Source organism: Lontra canadensis, unplaced genomic scaffold (assembly GCF_010015895.1).
Source record: "Lontra canadensis isolate GAN:19392208 unplaced genomic scaffold, GSC_riverotter_1.0 scaffold104, whole genome shotgun sequence".
NCBI classification, from domain to species: domain Eukaryota; kingdom Metazoa; phylum Chordata; class Mammalia; order Carnivora; family Mustelidae; genus Lontra; species Lontra canadensis.
Genome location: NW_022631098.1, coordinates 1,522,077 through 1,541,740, shown reverse-complemented (window position 1 = coordinate 1,541,740; position 19,664 = coordinate 1,522,077). Strand labels below are relative to the sequence as shown.

The following is a 19,664-nucleotide window of genomic DNA, read 5'->3' as shown; positions in this document are numbered from 1 at the left end:
ACTGTCTGAGCCACCGAGGCGCCCTCTTTTTGTTGATTTCTTAGTACTTTTTTATGGCATGTATAAATGACACTTTCCCCCCAATCTCTATTCCTTTTATTTCATTTGTTACTACTGTTTTATTTCACTAGTTAGGATTTCAGTATTGTATTGAATCAAGTGGTAAGAGTGGATATCCTTGCTCCATTTCTTATCTTAGGTGGAAAGCATTTATCTGTCACTTTTAAGCTTGATGTTCCCTGTGGGTTTTTCTTGTATGCCCTTTTCAAAGTGAGGAAATTGTCTTCAGTTTTTGTTTTCCCGAGAGTTGGTGTGTTGAATGAACACTGAATTGTGTTAAGTGCTTTTTCTGTGTTTATTAATATGAGCATTGATTGTTCTCCTTTACTCAGTCAACACAGAGAATTAACATGGGTTGGATTTTTTAAAAATTTAACTTATTTAATAATTTTTGAAAAAGATTTTATTTTTATTTATTTATTTGACAGAGATCACAAGTGGGCAGAGAGGCAGGCAGAGAAATTGGGGGGGGAAGCAGGTTCCCTGTTGAGCAGAGAGCCTGATGTGGGGCTTGATCCCAGGACCCTGAGATCATGACCCGGGCCGAAGGCGAGGCTTTAACCCACTGAGCCACCCAGGTGCCCCTAACTTATTTAATAATTTTTTACATTTTGGTTTTTGAGTGGTATTCCACCTTGCTGTCTTGGGTAAACTTCGTTTGGACATTGTTGTTTATTTATGGTATGTGGTGAATATGGTGTGTGTGGTATCATATATATCATGTTATCTATATATCTATATTTCTATATCTATATCTATATATCCCCCCCTGTTGTATTTGCCAACAATTTGTTGAGAACTATTGGGTTTTGGTATAAGGATACTATTGGCCTTGTATATGAGTTAAAATTAATTCCTCTTCTGTTTTCTAGAAGGGTTTATGCAAAATTGGTGAAGATTGTTTTTCCTTAAATCTTTGCTAAAATTTACCATTGAACCTCTTTGCCTGGAGTTTTCTTTATGGGGTGCTTTTAAAAAATTTATTTATTTCTAAAAATTTTTGTAAAGATTTTATTTATTTGACAGAGAGAAACAGCCAGAGAGGGAATACAAGCAGGTGGAGTGGGAGAGGGAAAAGCAGGATTCCCGCAGAGCAGGGAGCCCACCGCAGGGCTCCATCGCAGGACCCTGGAATCATGACCTGAGCCGTAGGCAGACGCTTAATGACTGAGCCACCCAGGTGCCCCGTGGGGTGGTTTTAAATCCCAAACTTAATTTCTTTAATATCTATATTAAGTATTTTCTGTTTATTCTTGAATTAGTGTTGGCAAGTTAAGTTTGCAAGGAATTTTCTTATTTCATCTAAATTGGTGAATTTTTTGTCATCAAGTTGTTTATGATATTTCCTTATTGTCCTTTTAATGTCTGTAGAATCTGGTTGTGTCCCCTCTTTTATTCCTGATTTTGCTATTTCTGTTTTCTCTTTGTTTTCTAGGTCAGTATAGTTTGAGGTTTATCAATTTTTATTAATTTTTTCAAAGAAGTGCCTTTTGGATTTATTGATTTTCTGTTTGTATACTTTCTCTTTCAATGATTTCCACTGTCTTTTTATTATTTCTTTCCTAACACTTATTTTGTGTTTAATTTGCTCTTTTCTTTCTAACATCCTAAGGTAGATATTGATTCTAAATCTTCAATTTTTCTAATGAATATTTAATCTATTAATGTTTCTTTTGGCACTGTTGTATCTCTAATTTTGATGTGTTAGGTTTTCATTGTCATGTTTTTCAAATATTTTCTAATTGATTTTGTTAATTTTTTAACCTGTACGTTATATATATTTTAAAATTTCTAGATATTTTTGGATTTTACCAGTTTTTCTTAATTCATTTTTGGATATGAATTTAATTCTGTCACTGTCATAAAACATACTCTATTTAATTTTGGTTTAAAAAAAAATTACCAAGGGGCGCCTGGGTGGCTCAGTGGGTTAAGCCTCTGCCTTCGGCTCAGGTCATGATCTCGGGGTCCTGGGATCGAGCCCCACATCAGGCTGTCTGGGGAGCCTGCTTTCCTCTCTCTCTCTGCCTGCCTCTCTGCCTACTTGTGATATCTGTCAAATGAATAAAAAATCTTAAAAAAAAATTGCCAAGAGTTTCAGTTCAAGAAGGCAATGCAGAAAGACTTTTTTTTTTTTAATTAAGATTTTATTTATTTGACAGAGAGAAACACAGCGAGAGAGAAAACATAAGCAGGGGAGTGGGAGAGGGAGAAGCAGGCCTCCCGCTGAGCAGGGAGCCCTATATGGGGCTCAATCCCAGGACTCTGGGACCATGCCTTGAGCTCAAGGCAGAATCTTAATGACTGAGGCACCCAAGCACCCCAGGAAGACATCTTTCTTAATTTGTTTTTCTTAATCTGTTTTTGGGTGTGAATTTATTCCCATTATTGTCATAAAACTTACTTTATGTAATTTTGGTTTAAAAAAATTGTCTTTAAGGACATAGAGTGGTTGAAAATCAAGGTGGGAAAAAAAAAAGATGTAGGGGCTCCTGGGTCACTCAGTCAGTTAAGTGTTTACCTTTGGCTCATGATCCTGGCGTCCTGGGATTGAGATCTGCATTGGGCTTCCTGCTCAGCAGGGAGTCTGCTTACCTCTCTGCCTGCTGTTCCACCTGTTTGTGCTTTTTCTCTGTTTCTTTGTGACAAATAAATAAATAAAATCTTTAAAACAAAATTACCAAGAGTTTCAGTTAAAGAGGGCAATATAGGCAAACTCTGAACTCCCCTCCTTGGAACACACCAAGTTATACCTGTTTCCCTTCCGTGCCCCTTGGTCTGGGAGGTGTTTCAAGGCAAAACGCTGTAGTGTTCACCCCATTTGTTTCCCTTTTCAGGGATCACAGCCCTGTATTACTGAGAGTCAATGTTCTGAGAACAGTTCCAAATATTTTCTATTATTCTATTTCTATGTATTTTTAGTCTGATGCCATTTATTTTGTCGTGGCCAGAAGCAGAAGTCCTCAAGTTTCTTTGATGGTTACTGGTAACACTTTGCTGTCTTGGTTCTCTCTTCCAGATTTTTTTCTTATATGATTAGGGGTGTGGTTATTATGAGGACCACACAGGAGAGGAAGAGTTCTGGAAGCCGTGTTAGGTCAGGAGGCACATTAAGCTTGATGGCGTATGAGTCCTTCAAGGTGAGGTGGAGGATTGAAACTAAAATCAGCAAAAGAAATGAGGTCATAGCATATTTGGGAGGAGGAACAGCAATTGTGTGAAAGCAGTGAGGAGATTGTATACTGGTGAAAATGAGAAACAAATTTAGTAGGAAGGGAATGAAGGCAGGCAAGTTCTTTAGAATTGTTCGGGTTTCACTGTACTGTGACTGAACAATAAGAGTACTAAGTGTATCATGATGCTTCTTTCATTCAGTGCCTGGTATTTAATGCTTGAATTCTGGCTGCTAATTAAAGTTTCTGACTAGGGCTATTGGAAGGGTAGAAAAAGAGGATTTAATTAATTTTAGTGCACCTTTACTGAATCCAACTCTTTATCAGACACTGGTATAGATACAGGGAATATAAACATAGAGGTTTTTGTTTTCAAGCCTTTGGGGAACTCATTTTCTAGTTAGATAAATAGATACATAATTTCAGTATGTAATCTCATGATGCTGAGGCCAAACAATATAGTCATTGGTTAAATAAGATAGTTAACTTTTCTCTCCTATGAAAGAAACCAGGTGGGCAGTCTGGGACTAGTGTGGTCTTCTGGGACTAAGGCTAGTTCTACCGTTTTGCTACTCTGTCATCATTACAGCCTTACCTCTTAATCTAGATAACAAGAGGGAGGATACTCTCTTTTTCATAATTTGACTTCCAGGAAGTCCCACAGAATACCTTTATTTTCATATCATTGGACAGTTGATTGTAAGTCTTCACTTACCAGCAAGGGAGGCATTTATTATGTTTCCAAATAAAATAGTGGTCTGTTGACAAGTAAGAAGAGGAGCTTTGTGACAGGAAGCCATAGAAGAGGTCTTATGTGTTCTCTTTACCTGACTCCTAGGTGTATTTAGGGTGGGGTTGGAAAAAGGAAGGGGAGCAGGAAAGACTGGTGTCCAGGAAACTAATTTGGTTATTCCAGTTGTGTAGGTGAGAGATAAGATGTGATCTCGGATACTTTAAAGGAAGGGGCATGTATTAGTTGGGTCCCTGGGTTGCAGGGAACAGAGATCAAACTTTAATTGGCTTATTCAGAAAAAGGGGCAATTCATTATTAGAGTACGAAAGTTTCCTAGGACATGTAGGTATGGGAATGCAGCTGGGTTTCAGGAATGGCTGGAATTAGAGTTGCAAATGCTTTTATCAATCATCTTGCCATCTTCCATGTTTGTTTTTCTCTGAGTTCAGTTTTTTTCTTGGTAACAGATCAGTTTTTTGCTGAATTCTATTCCTCCTGACAAAAATAGCTTCTGCCAGTGCATTTTCAGTTCTCTTTAGTTTTAGCAGCCCCACTGAATCTTGATTTCAAATTCCTGGACAGTAACTCCGATTGATATGAATTGGGGTCAGATACCTACCTTTGAACAAATCAGCCATGGCCAGAGATGGAAGTGGGATTCCCATGGTAGGCATGGTAGGGCTCCCATGGTGTTTGCTGTATGGTATATTTGAGAAATACTTTGGAAATGGAAATAGTAGGTTTAGATGGGAGGGCTAAGTTGATCCTGAGATTGTTGACTTGGGTAAGTGGATGGTTGGTGGTACCATGTAATTGAATTCAGTAGTAGAGGAGGAGGAACAGGCTTCATGGAAGAGATGATGGATTAACTTTTTGTTCTTACTGAGTTTGGCATGGCATCCAAATATAGTAGGTAGTTGGTTAAATCACTGGACTTTGGGTAGACAAATTTGAAAGATATCAGTACAGTTGATAGTAGTTTGAGTAATGAGAGTGGATTTAAGGGCCAACGGGGAATGTTCAGAGATTAGAAAATGTAGTGGGCAAAGAATGGAACCCCAAATAACATTGGTATTTAAGGGCTGAGCAAATGAGGAAAAGTGCATGAGGGAAGTGAAGAAGAAACCAAGAATGGGAGGAGAACTGGGAAGGGTCATGGAGGTTGAAAAGGTGAGTTATCCAGAGTTGTATTCAGCAGAGGTCTAGGGAGAAAAAGATGGAAACATTCTGCTGCACTGGGCAAAGGGGAAACCAGTGGTGAGCTCTGAAGATGTTTTAGTAGGTTAATGGGGACATAAGCCACATGGTAGAGTTTGAGAATTGGGTGAGGATGTGCAGACAGAGAGTGTAGACTGCTGTTTTAAGAATTTGGCTTAGAGTAGAAGTTGGAAGATAAATGTCTGCTAGAGGGAGACATAAGGGCAGTCAGTGTTCCCCTTCTTCCCTCATTCACACACACACACACACACACACACACACACACACAGGATGGGGAATACTTGAACATATTTCTAGGGCAATAGAGAGCTTTGGGTGAAGCTATGAGACAAAGAGATGATTGATAGTGCAACCATCCTAGAGGACCAGGAGTCATTGGGGCCAAGATCTGTGAAGGAGGAACAGCTTTAAAGAGGAAGAGTTAATAGGAGGTAAGGATAGGCTCAGGCATAAATAGTTCTGTTGGAAGTTGGGTAGGAAGCTAAAGTGACTTCGTTTTTATTGATCAAGAAGGAGAGAGCCATTTGCTGACTGTATGTGGAATGGAATTTGGTAGAAAACTTGAGAGAGATCTTTAAGAAGATGATGAGCATCACCTCTCTGCCAGGGTATTAAGCGTGGTCTCTAGGCGAGAGCAGATGTGGTTGCTTTCCTGGTAGAACTTGCTGTGAGATTAATCAGTCATGCAAGTAAATGTAAAACTGATAAATGCTTCAAAGTGGGGAGGAAGCTAAGGGAGTGGAAGAGAGGGCTGACCAGGGACCAGGAAGAGGAACACTAGATGTGATTAAGAGTCTAGCTCAACTGAAGTTGTAAAGGGCATGGTGATTGGGTTTATGCAGGGGTGGAGATGGTTTGCAGCTGTGGTGGGGAAGCAGCTTATGGCCCTGATCAGTGACTTGGAAGGGATGGGTTAGCATTTCAGAGGGTAGAGAAAACCTGTAGTTTCAGAAGAAGGCCTTCCGGGGGGCGCCTGGCCCACTCAGGAGAGCATAAGACTTGATCTCGTGGTTTGAAGTTCAAGCCCCACGTTGGATGTAGCGATTACTTAAAAATAAAATCTTAAAAAAAAAAAAAAAAAGACCTTCAACAGAATCCTGTGGAACACTAATGTAAACATTTTTTGTTTCCAGCATGATCTTAGCAGATTGGCTTTCCCCCAAGGAATGTGCTAATAAATCTTTCAGATTATAGACTCCCTTTATAGTGGATAATACCAAGTGGTAGGAACCAGTTCTCTCAATTGCTTTTTTTAAAGTCAGTTTTTACTTCAAGTCCAGTTAGTTAGCACTTATTGTTATGTTAGTTTGAGGGATGCAGTTCAGTGACTCAAAACTTCCATAGGTCACCCTGTGCTCATCACGACACATGCAGCCCTTTCTAAATTGATTTGACAATGTAAATATGAGTAGGCCAGAAACATATTTATAGTGATTATCTTAAAAATTGTAACTGTATATGTAAATAGCTAGTTCTAATGTTTCTACGAATCCAAATCAAGGCCTGAATGAATGAATGAATGAAGTCTGCTCTGCATTGGAAAACAGTTGGCACTTGAGACGCCACAGCACAAATGTGTTTACTCCATGTGAATTATACCTTTCACCAGACATATTGTTGTTCTCCAGTTAGGTAATTATCGAGAACTTTGTGATATGAAGGAATATTGTTCTCATTCAGGAAATCCCTTTTCTTCCCTTGGCCTCCAAGTTTCTCTGCTTTGCATTAGCAAGTGTTGTGTACTGGGTGATTTCTAGGATCTTTCCTACACTTACTATACAGCTCCAAAGAGTAGATGATAGAGCCAGACAGATCTAGATTTCTATTCTGGTTCTCCTACTTGGATACCATGTAGCTTGGGCAAGTTACCTAATTTGGGGAAGCTTTTCTTATCTCTAAAACCAAATAGTATTTTATGTAGGGTAGTTTTAAGGAGTCATCTTGAGAACATATGCAAAAGTATTTATTATAGTACTTAACATAGAAGGAGTTGATTGATGTATTTGTGGAAAACAGAACCCAGAACTTGGCATAATGCTGAGCACATAGGAGATGTTGGCTAAATACTTTGTAGCTGATTTAATAACCTGGTATTTAAACACAGTAACAAAGTGCCTTACCAGCCTGGCTGTTAACTGAGATCTCTGCATTTTTAGACCCAGGGAAATTTAAAAATTTGAAACTTAGAGACAAAGTCATTTACTTGAGTGTTGTTTCCCTTGTTCTAGTTAAACAAAAATGTCAGTATTGCTTAATGTTGGTAGGAACCGAAGCTCTGTGTTGAAGTGGGTTCTCTGTTGTCAGTTCTAATCTTTTGTTTTCGCTTTCCCTCAGCATGACAACAGTCGTGGTGTTTCATGGGCTTATCCCAAAAGAGTGGGTTTACATGTTCTTTGTTCATATTTTCAATGTACCTTTTTAAAGGGGAAGTCGACTCTAAATTTTTTTTCTAGAAATCTGAGTTCACCATTTAACAACATAGAATTTTTATATGCAAGTCTGCAAGTTTGAGAATTTCACGTGTATGCTAAATATTCTTAGAGCTCTGAAGATGAGTGGGTTGAGGCTGTCCCATCCCAGACTTCTGGCGGAGAAAAGGCTTGGAAAGCGAAAGGGGAGAATTCAGAAAGAGAAGACAACGCATCTATCCAGGTAGGTCACCTGGTTTTAAAGAAAGAAGTGTGAATAGCTAAGAATAGATGAATGTTAAAATGACAGATGCTTCAAGAGGAAAATTGGACTTTGAAAACAGTATATACTTTGATGAATAATTCTGGCAGTGACGCTGTTTGCTTAGTCTTCAGACTTCCGTTCTTCTTCGTGAGAAAGGGAGTACTGACCGCTGTTCTGGTTCCACAGAGGGTTTCTTCCCTCTAGTTATTGCTAGAAAAGCATCATGTTCCTCTCCTGTCCTGAAGCTCTATACCGTTACGTGTATCTGAGTGAGGAGAGTTTGCTCAGTTTTTATTTCTCCACCAGATCATGTCTTAATTCCCCTTAGCAGATTTAGAGTTGAAGAGTTCACAGATGTGAGGCTGTCGTTCATTTGCTGCTGTGAGAACGCAGCTTAGACGCTGTTGGCCGCAGCACAGAAAGGTGGAAGGAGCTGGTGTTTGAGTGCCTGTTCCATGTCAGGCACCAGACTGTGTGCCTTAAATCTTTTCTCTGCTTTACTCCTTAAAACAGTCCTTAAAGGGAGGAATTTATTCTGTTTTACAGGAGAGAGACTAAGGCGCGGGGGGACTAGAAAACTTGCATCAGGACAGGCACATGTAGGATTTGAGCCAGGTGCGCGTGCCTCCAGCGTCCCAAGTGTTTAATTGTTCACTTCTAATCAATGTAGATTGAAGTAACTTTTTTTTTTTTTTTAAGAGAGATGAGTGGATGACGGTTGATTTTATGTCTGTTAAAACTGTGTCCTCATCGTCACTCAGAGCTGACAAGGAAGCTATGAGGAAAATAGAGAGAGAGAAAACCCAAGCCCTGGAACGGGTAAGGTATTGAGAATGCTTTAACTTCTAATTTGCCTTTAATCAGCAATGAGATATTTATACAAATGCGGTTTTACTTGTGAAATATTTTATTATCTTTTGTGGTATTTAATAGTATTGGTGGGGACAACTATGAAATGGGGCAGAAGTTCTTAAAGATGCATCTCCTGTAGGAAGCCATTTTAATGCTGAACTAGATTGATAGATCCAGGGCACATGTAATTGGGTGAATATTGAGTTTGGTTCACAGCTTGGATTCACAAGGGTTTTGGCTTGAACTGTGCTGCCTGTGTGGTCTGAAACTCTTCAAGGTGAGACTTCATTTGAAAATATTCTTGTGTTGAAGTACTTAGTTTTCAAGTACTTTGAAGTGCTTGGTGGGAGTGAACGCCAATGCTCTCTGGAGGGTCCCATTGTCAATTTAGGCATCACAGGTTTCCCAGAAGAACTCTTATGATCTAGAATCACAAAATACATGAAAATACAAGGATAGTCCATCCATACATGGCAGTCATCTGAAATAATGAACAGTAGAATCAGACCCAAAGAGCCTTTATCCGTTGGGGTATTTAATAGCTTTTATACAGTAACTGGAGGTATGGAAATGTGAATAAGCAATAAAAGATTATTATGAAGGCAGGTCTGGGTAAGAGCCAACAAGAACTTAAAGAAATAAAAATTCACAATTGGAATTAGAATGAGAAACTCAGTAAACGAGCAAACAACAGATTGAATACAGCTAAAGAGAAAATTAGTGAACAAGAAGATCATCTTTAAGAGTTTACCTTGAATACACCATAGAGGGACCAATAAATGAAAAAGGTTAAGAGTGATCATAGTAAGCGTCCTATGAGCAGTGTTGTTTTCTGACTGCCACCCCCCCATTTAATATTAATTCTGAAAATGGAGATTTGGTACATGGGATTGACTTATTAATTAAGCAGCTGTTCACATGGAGCATTGGAGGGCAGGGATTATGACTAAGTTCTTGACTAAGTTCTGGAACATATCTTGTCTCTGAGACCTGACACAGTTGGAGTCTTATCTTCAGAGAGGAGAGGGAGAGTAAACGGAGCACTAGTGGGGATGACCAGTGTGCAGGGAAGCTGTGTGAGGTCTGGAAGTTGGGATTACCCAGGCTGGGACAAACTTGCTTCTGAAATCCTGCCCTGCCATTGGTGGGCATTGATATTTTGGCGTGTTAGGGTAACCCTAGGTTGTGGTCTTGTGCTTTGTTTGTATCCTGGTCAGGCATGTTCTCCATGTCAAACCACAGAACAGAGTAAAACCTTGAATACCTTCAACAGATTGAGGTAGTGACCAGTTATTCTTAGAAATACGATTACATAAAAATCATCTTCATTTTCCTAAGAAACAGTAATTATTTGTTCTTTATCTCACCACCTTTCCAGCTTTGAATTCCAGGTTTTCTAATTAACATAATCTTTTCTTACAAACTCTTACATGAACTTCTTTGATTCATTGGAGCCGGCATCCACTGATCTGCCTACTTGCCTGTGGAGTTTTTGTCTTTTGCCTTTGTATCATCCTCTTCATTCCTGCTGGAGTGCCCTTGTTAGTGGTGTGTCTTCTCTGGGGGCCTCAGTCTCATCTGTACTGGAGCGGAGTTCCTGTGTGTGATGAGCTGGGGACGGCCCCTGGAATGAAGAATCGTGTAAGGTATTACTAAGGTTCAGGCCCTGATTTACTCTTGTGCGGGCAATTTCAGGAAGCTCTTCATTTCTCACCTAGCATCCTATGACAAGTGTCAGATTAATATTTTCAAAGTACAGCTCTGATCATGGTCTTACTCTCTTTAGAAGTCCTTGTGATTCAAGGGAAGGGGATTGTCTTAACCATTTCTGATGTTTCCTTTCTGGTGGAAGAAGCTCCACTAGGGTATTTTGGGCCACGCTCTTTCCTCCTTCTGTCCTTGAGGACATGGAGTGAACTTTCTTTTGGAAAATTTGGAAGGAATGCACTAGGCATACCTGCGCTCTCTGCTTATGGACCAGGCTGGCTCCAGAGCCCACGTGGGGAGTGAGGGGAGGAGGGGTTGGCACGGTGCTGACTGTACGTGGGGAAGTCTGCCTTGTTGTGCTGTTCAGTTAATAGGCCCATTTGGATTTTACTGAAAGAAAAAGTCTCTTCCAAATTAGTCTTCATCAGCAATAGAGCTAGTTTTTGTCTTGTATTTCCTTAAGGTTTAGTTCTATTTCTGAACTTGTTCAGAGCTTGCATGGAAAAGAAAGATGCCATATTTACTCTTCTTTAATACCCCCCCCCAACCCCCCCACCCCAATGCTCCCATGAATAGAGTCCAAACTTATTGGTTTGGATTCTTTTTCTTGGGTAATTCATACTCAACCAAACTAGTGTAATTACATTCCCTCATGTCTTTGCAAATTCCTCTCTCTGCATCTTTGTTCATCAGTTTCTTTCTAAGGGAATTCCCTTTCTCTTTGTAAGTCTGCATCTTGTTTATCCTTCAAGGCCTAACTTGATATGCACTATGAAATTTTTCCTCTTACCTGAAATAATGGACCTTGCCTTAGAATCATATGTTGATTCTTATTATGGGGGTGGGGATAAAATGAAGATAATGGGAAGAAGTCTGATGATGGTTTTTAACTGAAGCTTCAGTGTGAAGTGTGCTGATTTTATGTCTCTTCTGGTTTTTCAGGATATCATTTCTTTTGTGCTCTAGGCTGGTGTGTTTCAAAATGTAGGTCATGTAATTGATTTATTGCAGTTAACACTTAAAAATATAAAATCAGGGGCGCCTGGGTGGCTCAGTCGTTAAGTGTCTGCTTTTGGCTCAGGCCATGATCCCAGGATCCTGGGATTGAGCTCCATGTTGGGCTCCCTGCTCAGCAGGAAGCCTGTTCCTCCCTCTTAATCACTGTGTAGTCTTTCATCACCTAACTATGCCATATGGTAGATGTCCATTTCTTGTGGCAGTCTGTGGACATTGGCATTGTTTGCTGTTTTTCACTATTTACACAGTGCCAAATGAAGGTCCTTGTGTGCATTTCCTCATTCACGTGTGTTTGGACTTCTCCGTAGTGCACATCTAGAAGTGGAGTTGCTAAGTTGTAAGATAGGCACCTATCTTTTACAAATACTTGCAAAGAGATTTTAACAGCTTATTCTGCCTCAACAATGTATGTTTCTTTCTTTCTTTTTAAGATATATTTATTTGGGGGGGGAGGGGGAGAAGGAGAGAGAGCAGGCTCCCTGCTGAGTGTGGAGCCCAACATGGGGCCCCATCCCAGGACCCTGAGATCATGACCTGAGCCAAAGGCAGACACGTAATCTACTGAGCTACCCGGGTGCTCCAACCAACAGTGTATGTTTCTTTACCATACTTAGTATCTGTATGGTCAAACTTTTGAATTTTTGCCATGCTAATTAATGAGTGAGAAATGGCATTTCATTGTTTTTATATGCATTTGCCTGATTACTGTGAGAGATCTTTTTTTTTTTGTCGTTCATATTTCTTAAAGTATGAATTGCTTATGTGCTTATTTTTTTTAGGGTTGTCTTTTTCTTACTGATTGGTGTAGTTGTTTATACATCCAGTTCTTTTACTTTTGTATATTTTCACATAGTATCTCACAGTTTGTCTAGACTCTTGTCAAGTATATCTCTTTGAGTATCTGCACAAGACCATTGGAAGAAATTCCTTGATTATAGACTCTTGGAGGTTTTGTGGTAGTCTAACAAGGGAGATAATGGAATCTTTTTTGGTATAAACTAAAAATCAAATCCTTATGGTTTTGCTTATCTTCTACATTAACCTTGAACTTAAATTTTGTACTTTGAAGATTCTGTACTGTTTTGTCAGCTCACGAATATTTTTTAAAAACTTTTTAAAAAAATTTTTATCCACCATTTTTGTTTCCAGTGGTAGGGTTGATACATAGTACTAGAAAATAATGTTTCACTCTATTCATTCTTCTCCATCTATTTGCTATATTAGTTTTAAGAAGCATTTTCTGACTTCTAAGGTTAAGGCAGGTGCCCCAGTCTGTGGCTCTCTAGCATGCTTTGCCATAGCACTCAGCTGTTTCGGACTTGCTCCATTGTCTTTCTCCTGTCTGCAGACCGCCTTTGCTCTGATGGGAAGACCACCTGGCTTACTCCTTCGAGCCGCAGTGCCTGGCCCAGTGCCTGGGACACAGGAGGCGCTCGACTGGTGACAAGGCTGCCATCAGCTCTTTTCCAGTCTGACCAGATTTCTCCCTCTGATCTTGCTTGTCTTCTTTCTTTCCTCCACTCTGAGTCCACTTGTTCTTCGTGTAGTTCAGAGCCAGTCACTTTCATGATTTGCCATTGCCCCGGCATGGAACCCCAGCAGGACTTGGCCCTCATCCCTGATGATTCTACAACCTAATCTCTCATGACGACTCACTCAGACTTCTAGGTTTTAGGACAGTCTGGATAATCTTAAGTTCCTTGAAAGCTTTCTATTTCCTCCTGGGTTTTTCCAAACATGCTGTTATTCATTCTCTCTGGAGCATTTCTGTGCCTTCTTCCCTCACAAAAGAGAATTTGGCTGACTCCTGCTCCTCTTTAGGTCCAAGGCTGCATGTGTTACTTCCTCTCGGAAGTCCCTGATCTGTCAGTGTGAGAGGGGGTTAAATTGTGTGTGGCTTTAGCACTCCACACTTCCTCCTCTGAGGCCTATGTCAGTTACTTGTTTGTTGTCCCTGTTCCTCACTATCTCATAAACTAGCAAGAGCTGAGTTAGGCATATTGACTGTTCATGAGATCTTCTGCATTGAGAGCATTTCTGGCTCATAGTAGGCATCAATGTTAATTTAGATGTTATTTTTTTCAAGTTGCAGAAGAGCGTCTCTTAGGAGTACTTAAAATATTTGTCCAAGGTTACAATTGTTAACTGAGTTTCAGATGTATTATTTATTAACGGATTTTATGGTGAGGTTACTTTTAAATTGTGATCTCTGAAAATGTTTCGTTCTAGTCCAGACTGCTGGAGAGAGAATTGAATCCATACTGGAAAGATGGCGGGACAGGTCTTCCCCCAGAAGACTGTAACGTGTCATCAGTTACCAAAGGTATCTCCAGATTTTGGTTGTAGCCACATAAGCATGTCTTATAACTTGGTATTCCTCAGGAAATGACCAAAGTTAGTAGACTGGCAAGATTTGGTTATTCAAATATTAATGATTTCTGCTTGGTGCTATAGTTTTGATTATGTCCAGAATTCTCTGTGTTTATTTCTATATTTGCCAAACAACTGTAAGTTTATTGATTATCTGATGTGGAATACACATGGTTTCATGTTATGAGTGCCTATGGATTATTACTAAAGGTTCAGATAACATAATGACGAAGCAGATAAAATATGTGCAGTCTTTTGAGGCCTTATTTAAATTTAGTACCTGGGAGGATTATTTTAACTATATATGTTTGGGAACAAATTGATGAACTGTATATATTTTGTGCTTGATAATGCTTCCATATTTGAGTTTCTGTTTTGGATGGATTAATACAAAGTATGATTCTGTGAGAGTATAATAATGCTTTGGTTTGTTACAAATTCTGTAACAAAATGTGAAAAAGCATTAAGTCTGAGATTTAATGAAAATAATGCATAAATATTTAAGTGATTTCATATCTTCAGAAACTCCTACTTTGCCAGCATTCATAAAATTTGTTATTTACTTTAGGATGGTGTTATTTCCAGCAGATGGAGATAAAATACTTAAGTGTCACATAATCACACTTGATACCATAATTTAAAAATATTTATATGCCAGTTACATGTTGCAATGACGAGTCCGTGAAGAGTTTATTTAGCTCTAGCTAACGTGGTGCAGAGATAGTAGTGGTGTCAAATATGGGGCTGTCTTTTCCTTTCAGTGGTTTATCAAAAGATTCTCATGCTTTTTGTTGTATTCTTTATTTTTATTTTGGCCATTCGTAGATATTCTTTTCGTGTTTTACGTGGAGATGTTTCTAAATCCACCCTGTAAGTTTGTTTATAATTTTTCTTCAGCGGTTTCCCGTGCTCTTAGTAATTGTAGCATTTTCTTTATTGGCTTTCAGCATAGATAGAAATGTCTCTGCTGGGTTGTAACATAGTAACTCTTTGTCACACAAAGAATCTCTTTGAGATACATTTTTGGTAATTTAAAAGCATAAGTTTAGGGCAGTAGGTTAGCTCGCTGAACCGTTACTATGTTGAGCTGATTTTTTGATCCAGGCTTTTGCTACCATTGTTGTCAGAGGACAGTTAGTAAATTAACCTGTGGGGAACACTTAGAATTGACCAACTGAACCTTTGGGTATTTGCAGCCAGTAGGTTCTCGGCTTCTTGAGTGTGGAAGACGCAGTGTTGTACTGTAGGTAGGATCTTTCAACTGGCCGAAACAGCATAATCTCAGATATGACAAGAAAAATGATCTAATAAAAAGCTTTTAGAGAGCCTTTTTTCTTTTCCCCTTCACCACCTCCCTTTCCCATTATTACTCTTATTTAGAAGGAGGAAGAATGACAGGGCTCGTCTGTCAGAGGTTTAGATCCCAGAGTTGACATTAAGTTTTAAATGATCTGCAGGCTGGACTGCGTATGTGGATAGTGTAGTCATTCTGTGTGGACCTGTGGTCGGGCTGAGCTGGTTAGGCCCCTGACAGTGGTACCACTTGAGTATGAAGGAGCTATGTAGAGGTGACATAGTGGTAGTGTTAAGGACTCAGAATTTGGACTTAGGCTACTTGGGATTAGTATTTTTGGCATTTCTACTTAGTAGCTTTTTGATTTTGGGAAAGTTGCTTGACCTCTCTGAGTTGTTTACTTGATTTTTTAAACATTTTTATTTACATTCCAGTTAGTTAACATAGTGTAGTCTCAGTTAAAGGTGTACAAGTTAGTGATTCAACACTTCCACACAGCGCCGGGTGCTCGCCACGGCAGGTGCCCTCCTTCATCCCCATCCCCCCCTGCACCTTCCTTCTGGCCATCATTGGTGTGTTCTCTGGAGTTAAGAGTTACAGCTCTATTTTTTTCTTTTTTTTATTTCTATTTTACAAGAAGAGTTGAAGTAAATTCTTCAAGTTCATGGCTAGCAAGTATCCAGACCAGCATTTGAATCCAAAGAGTTTGGCTCCAGAGCCCGCTTCCTTCCCAGCACACTCTTCTGTGCCTCTCAAAGATGGAAAGCAAAGTGTACTTTCACCCTTTATTTTGTCATACATCTATGTCAGATTTTTTTCCAGAGTGAGCATGTAATTTGTATTTGAAAAAATCTATTTAAAGCCAGCCAGCTTAATTTGATGTCAAGTTCAAGCATTTAATTTTCTGCCAAATTGGCACATCCAGAGGTTAAGGAAAATAGCTGCATAAGGACACACCCCCACTAAAAACCCTAGGATGGTTCTGTATAGTATTAGCTTATTAAGCCTCATTCTTTAGAGATAGAGAATAAGAGTTTTTCTGTTACTCTTTGCTGCCAGAGGTCTCACCCTTGCTTATGGAAGCAGATTTTGCAACTCAAAAGCGTAAAGCAAATCAGAATTTTCTTGCTTAAAATAGTTTTAATGGGAAGTGTCCTCTATGCAGCATTAAATGGAAAGAATGGAAAGAACAGAAAACGTCTGGTAGCCTCATCTGAACCAAGTCCCCTTTTCTGCGCACCACCCTGGGCCATGTCATCTCTTGATTCTGCCCTTTCCAGCCCCTCTGCAGTGTGCTGGCTGCCCCTCTAACCCATCCTCCACGAGACAACCGTAATGAGGTTCTCAGAAAGTGAGACCAGTGCTGTCAGAGGCCTCCTCCTTTAAAATTCTTCAAGGGCATCCCATGGTTCTTGGGACAAAAACAAACAGCCTTCAGGAGGCCGGGCAGCCCTGCATGCTCAGGTCTCTGGTGGCTGGTGCTCTTGCAGGCCTTGTTTACAGGGCTCACAGGGCTTTTGCACAGGTTCCCCTCCATTACCTAGCTAACTCCTACTTGTCTTTCAGAGTGAGCTTCCTCGGAGGGGCCTTTTCTGACCCCCAGACCAGGGTCGTGAGCTGCTGCATGTGCTGGTAGCTCTGTCCCTTGGCTTCCAGTAGTGATTGCACATTTATTTCCATGGTTTTTGAAACGCCCATCTCTAATGAGATGATATGCTCTGGGCAGGTAGAGAGAGTGGCTGTTGCTGCTTACCTTTTATCCCCAGCAGCTAGTACAGTACCTTTACTAAGTAAATAATATGATAAGCTACTGAACGAAAGTATGGTGTAAAGCAAAATATGAAAAAACAGCATTTTGATGAATGTTTGATGTTTTATCATCCTTTCATTATTACCTGGTTAAGCCCAGTTTAGAAATGAAAACAGAAAGATAAATTGTATGTGATCCCATTCAGTTTCTGAATATTGCCTACAGAATATGTATGCACCTGTATTTTATGTAAGAAAAGAATGGTTTCTCAGTCTTCACCTAACACTTGCTCCAAGTGGGAATAATAGTAGGCAACATTAAATGCTTTTGTATTTTCATAACAGCCGTGCGTCTTAATATCAGAGCATTCACGGGATATTGCCTCTTAACCTAAATTTACAGTAAAAGATGTTTTCAGAAATAAGTGCTTATGAAATTGATAAGCTACAACAGGGTTTTGAGGCAAATAGCTGTAAAACCTGGATAGAAGTCTCCTTAGGTTCACGTTGTCTAGAAATAGCTTCCCAGCTATTAGAAAATCAGCCCAGAGATAGTCAGAATAAATGCCATCTCCCATCCATTCCTGAAGGTGATCTCACTCGAGGACTGATGACATGGCCACTGCTGTTGCAGCTGGCGGTAGGGCTGGACCCTGCTACAGAAGCTTTGATTCTCGATCTGTTTTCTACCCTTCAGAATCTTCCTCCGTGAATTTCAGCAAGTAAGCATCGGCTCTGCAACCTTTTCTGAGAGACGATGATTATCCATCCCAGATGTGTTTACTGTGGCTTTGGTTTTTAAGAGTTAGCACACCATTTTGCCACGGAAAGGCAGAAGTGACCTCTAGAGGCAGTCAGGGCAGCCTGGGTAGAATACAAATGGAGACCAGTGGGAATCCCGCGGGATGTACAGAATCAAAGGTGGTTGTAAGTGCTAGAAAGGGAGCTTCCCAAACCGCTTGGAAGAGCACAGGCCCGAGGGACTGCAGCCGGTCCCGGAGCCCGGCATGGTCGCACCGTGTGCACTGGACTATGTTTTATTCATGTTTTTACTTCCTATTATGTTCAGCACATTTTCATATTCATAGTAAATATTTGCTAAATATTTGTTAGAGTGAATTTCATGGTGAATGGTGCTGTAAATTATTTTTTATTAGCTTTTAAAATATCTGATGATTTTCCTGTTAAAAATATTTTATTATTGTATCTCTAATTATAAGATTAATAAGACTATTGAAATAGAACATATAATCAACTAAAGATATGTTCCAAAGACTGTGAATTTTACTCATAATTGAATTCACTGAAAATTTTTATTCTTGTTTGATTTCCTTGATAAATGTTAACATAAGAGTAAAAGTCTTCCTATTTCTCTGAGATTTTTTTTTTCTCTGAACTATGTTAATATATTGGTGATTTTCTCTGAACTGTGTTACTATATTGGTGATTGTGCAGGAAATCTTCACTCTGCCCATCAGTATCTTACCAGTTTCTAGATAACTCTGAACTTATGTAGCTGGGACATTAACATAGGTATTAATGACAGTGGGCTTCTCTTTGTATAAATTGAAGATTTAGACTAGCTTCCTTCACTAACTGCCTTGTTAAATTTGAAATCAAAGACTAGATAAAATAAAAAGATAGCAAGAGCAAAATAAACTTGAAAGAAAAGTGAATCATTGAGTTAACTAGAGACCTTTTTTTTTTTTTTTTTAAAGATTTCACTTATTTATTTGACAGACAGAGATCACAAGTAGGCAGAGAGAGAGGGGGAAGCAGGCTCCCTGCTGAGCAGAAAGCCCAATGCAGAGCTAGATCCCAGGACCCTGAGACCATGACCTGAGCTGAAGGCAGAGGCTTCACTGAGCCACCCAGGTGCCCCTAGAGATCTAGGTTTTGAAGTACATAGTATTTTAGACCTGTAAAGAAAGACCCATTATCTTAGAAGATTCTGAATGCTTAACATAGACAAATTTTTGAGATTTGAGTGAGACTGGAATTAGAGGAATGAAAAATCTTTTTTTCTTTAAACTTTTTATTAAAACTTAACACATGCAAAAAAAGTATAGAAATCATTCCGTGTACAGACTGATCATTTTCCCAAACTGAGTATCTGTATCATCAGCATACTTTTTAAGAAACACAATATTATTAGCATCCCAAAAAGCTCCCTCTGTGACCCTTCTAGTCAACTGTGCTCTTGTCAGAAGGCTGACCACTATTCTGGTTTCTAGCACCAAAGTCAGTTTTTCCTGGAATCAGATAGTAAGTACTCTGCTCCCTTTTTGGTTCCTGCTGCTTGTGGTCACATTTTCAGATTCATCCACGTTGATATGTATTGGTGCAGTCATTGATTTTCATTGCTGTATAATAGTCTATTTTAGGAATGTATCATAATTCATGCTATATATCCGTTTTACTGATGGTGAACTTCTGGATTGATTTCTAAGCTGGTGTTACTGCAGACTTTTCCACTATGAAGATTCTTACATATGTCTTTTGTGGTCTGTGTGTGTTTTTGTTGATTTTAGAACTGGAGTGATCCAAAACAATCCTATTTTTGTACAGGGAAAATCAGGAACAAAGTTTTGACTTAAGTAATTGATTAAATTTCTTTATGCATATTGAAAATGTGATGTGTGTAGATGGAAATATAAGCGCTTAATAAAGTTCGTTGAAGGCATTCAGATTTTCATAGTTGGGGATCATGACTGCATAGAATAATTTTTTTTTTAAATTTCTTTTCAGCGTAACAGTATTCATTGTTTTTGCACCACACTCAGTGCTCCATGCAATCCGTGCCCTCTCTAGTACCCAC

At 39.4% G+C, this 19,664-nt stretch overlaps 1 protein-coding gene and 1 long non-coding RNA gene across 4 annotated transcripts in view; one reads left to right on the top strand and one right to left on the bottom strand.

The window, feature by feature from the left end:
• CWF19L2 (CWF19 like cell cycle control factor 2) overlaps positions 1-19,664 on the top strand; it is a 136,018-nt gene that overhangs the window by 13,584 nt on the left and 102,770 nt on the right. For 2 of the 3 annotated variants that reach the window (XM_032838471.1, XM_032838470.1), the window contains exons 4-6: positions 7,726-7,836; positions 8,557-8,676; positions 13,663-13,756. In XM_032838471.1, coding sequence (XP_032694362.1) covers positions 7,726-7,836; positions 8,557-8,676; positions 13,663-13,756 — 325 coding nt within the window. Of the gene's footprint in view, positions 1-6,685; positions 6,817-7,725; positions 7,837-8,556; positions 8,677-13,662; positions 13,757-19,664 lie in introns of those variants that run through there. The other variant, XM_032838472.1, reaches the window with a different exon arrangement.
• Positions 617-19,573, bottom strand: LOC116855613. Its single transcript, XR_004380398.1, has 3 exons — positions 19,397-19,573; positions 16,523-16,529; positions 617-644 (listed from the first exon to the last, which is right to left on the bottom strand). It is a non-coding gene; the product is annotated as an uncharacterized LOC116855613 (long non-coding RNA).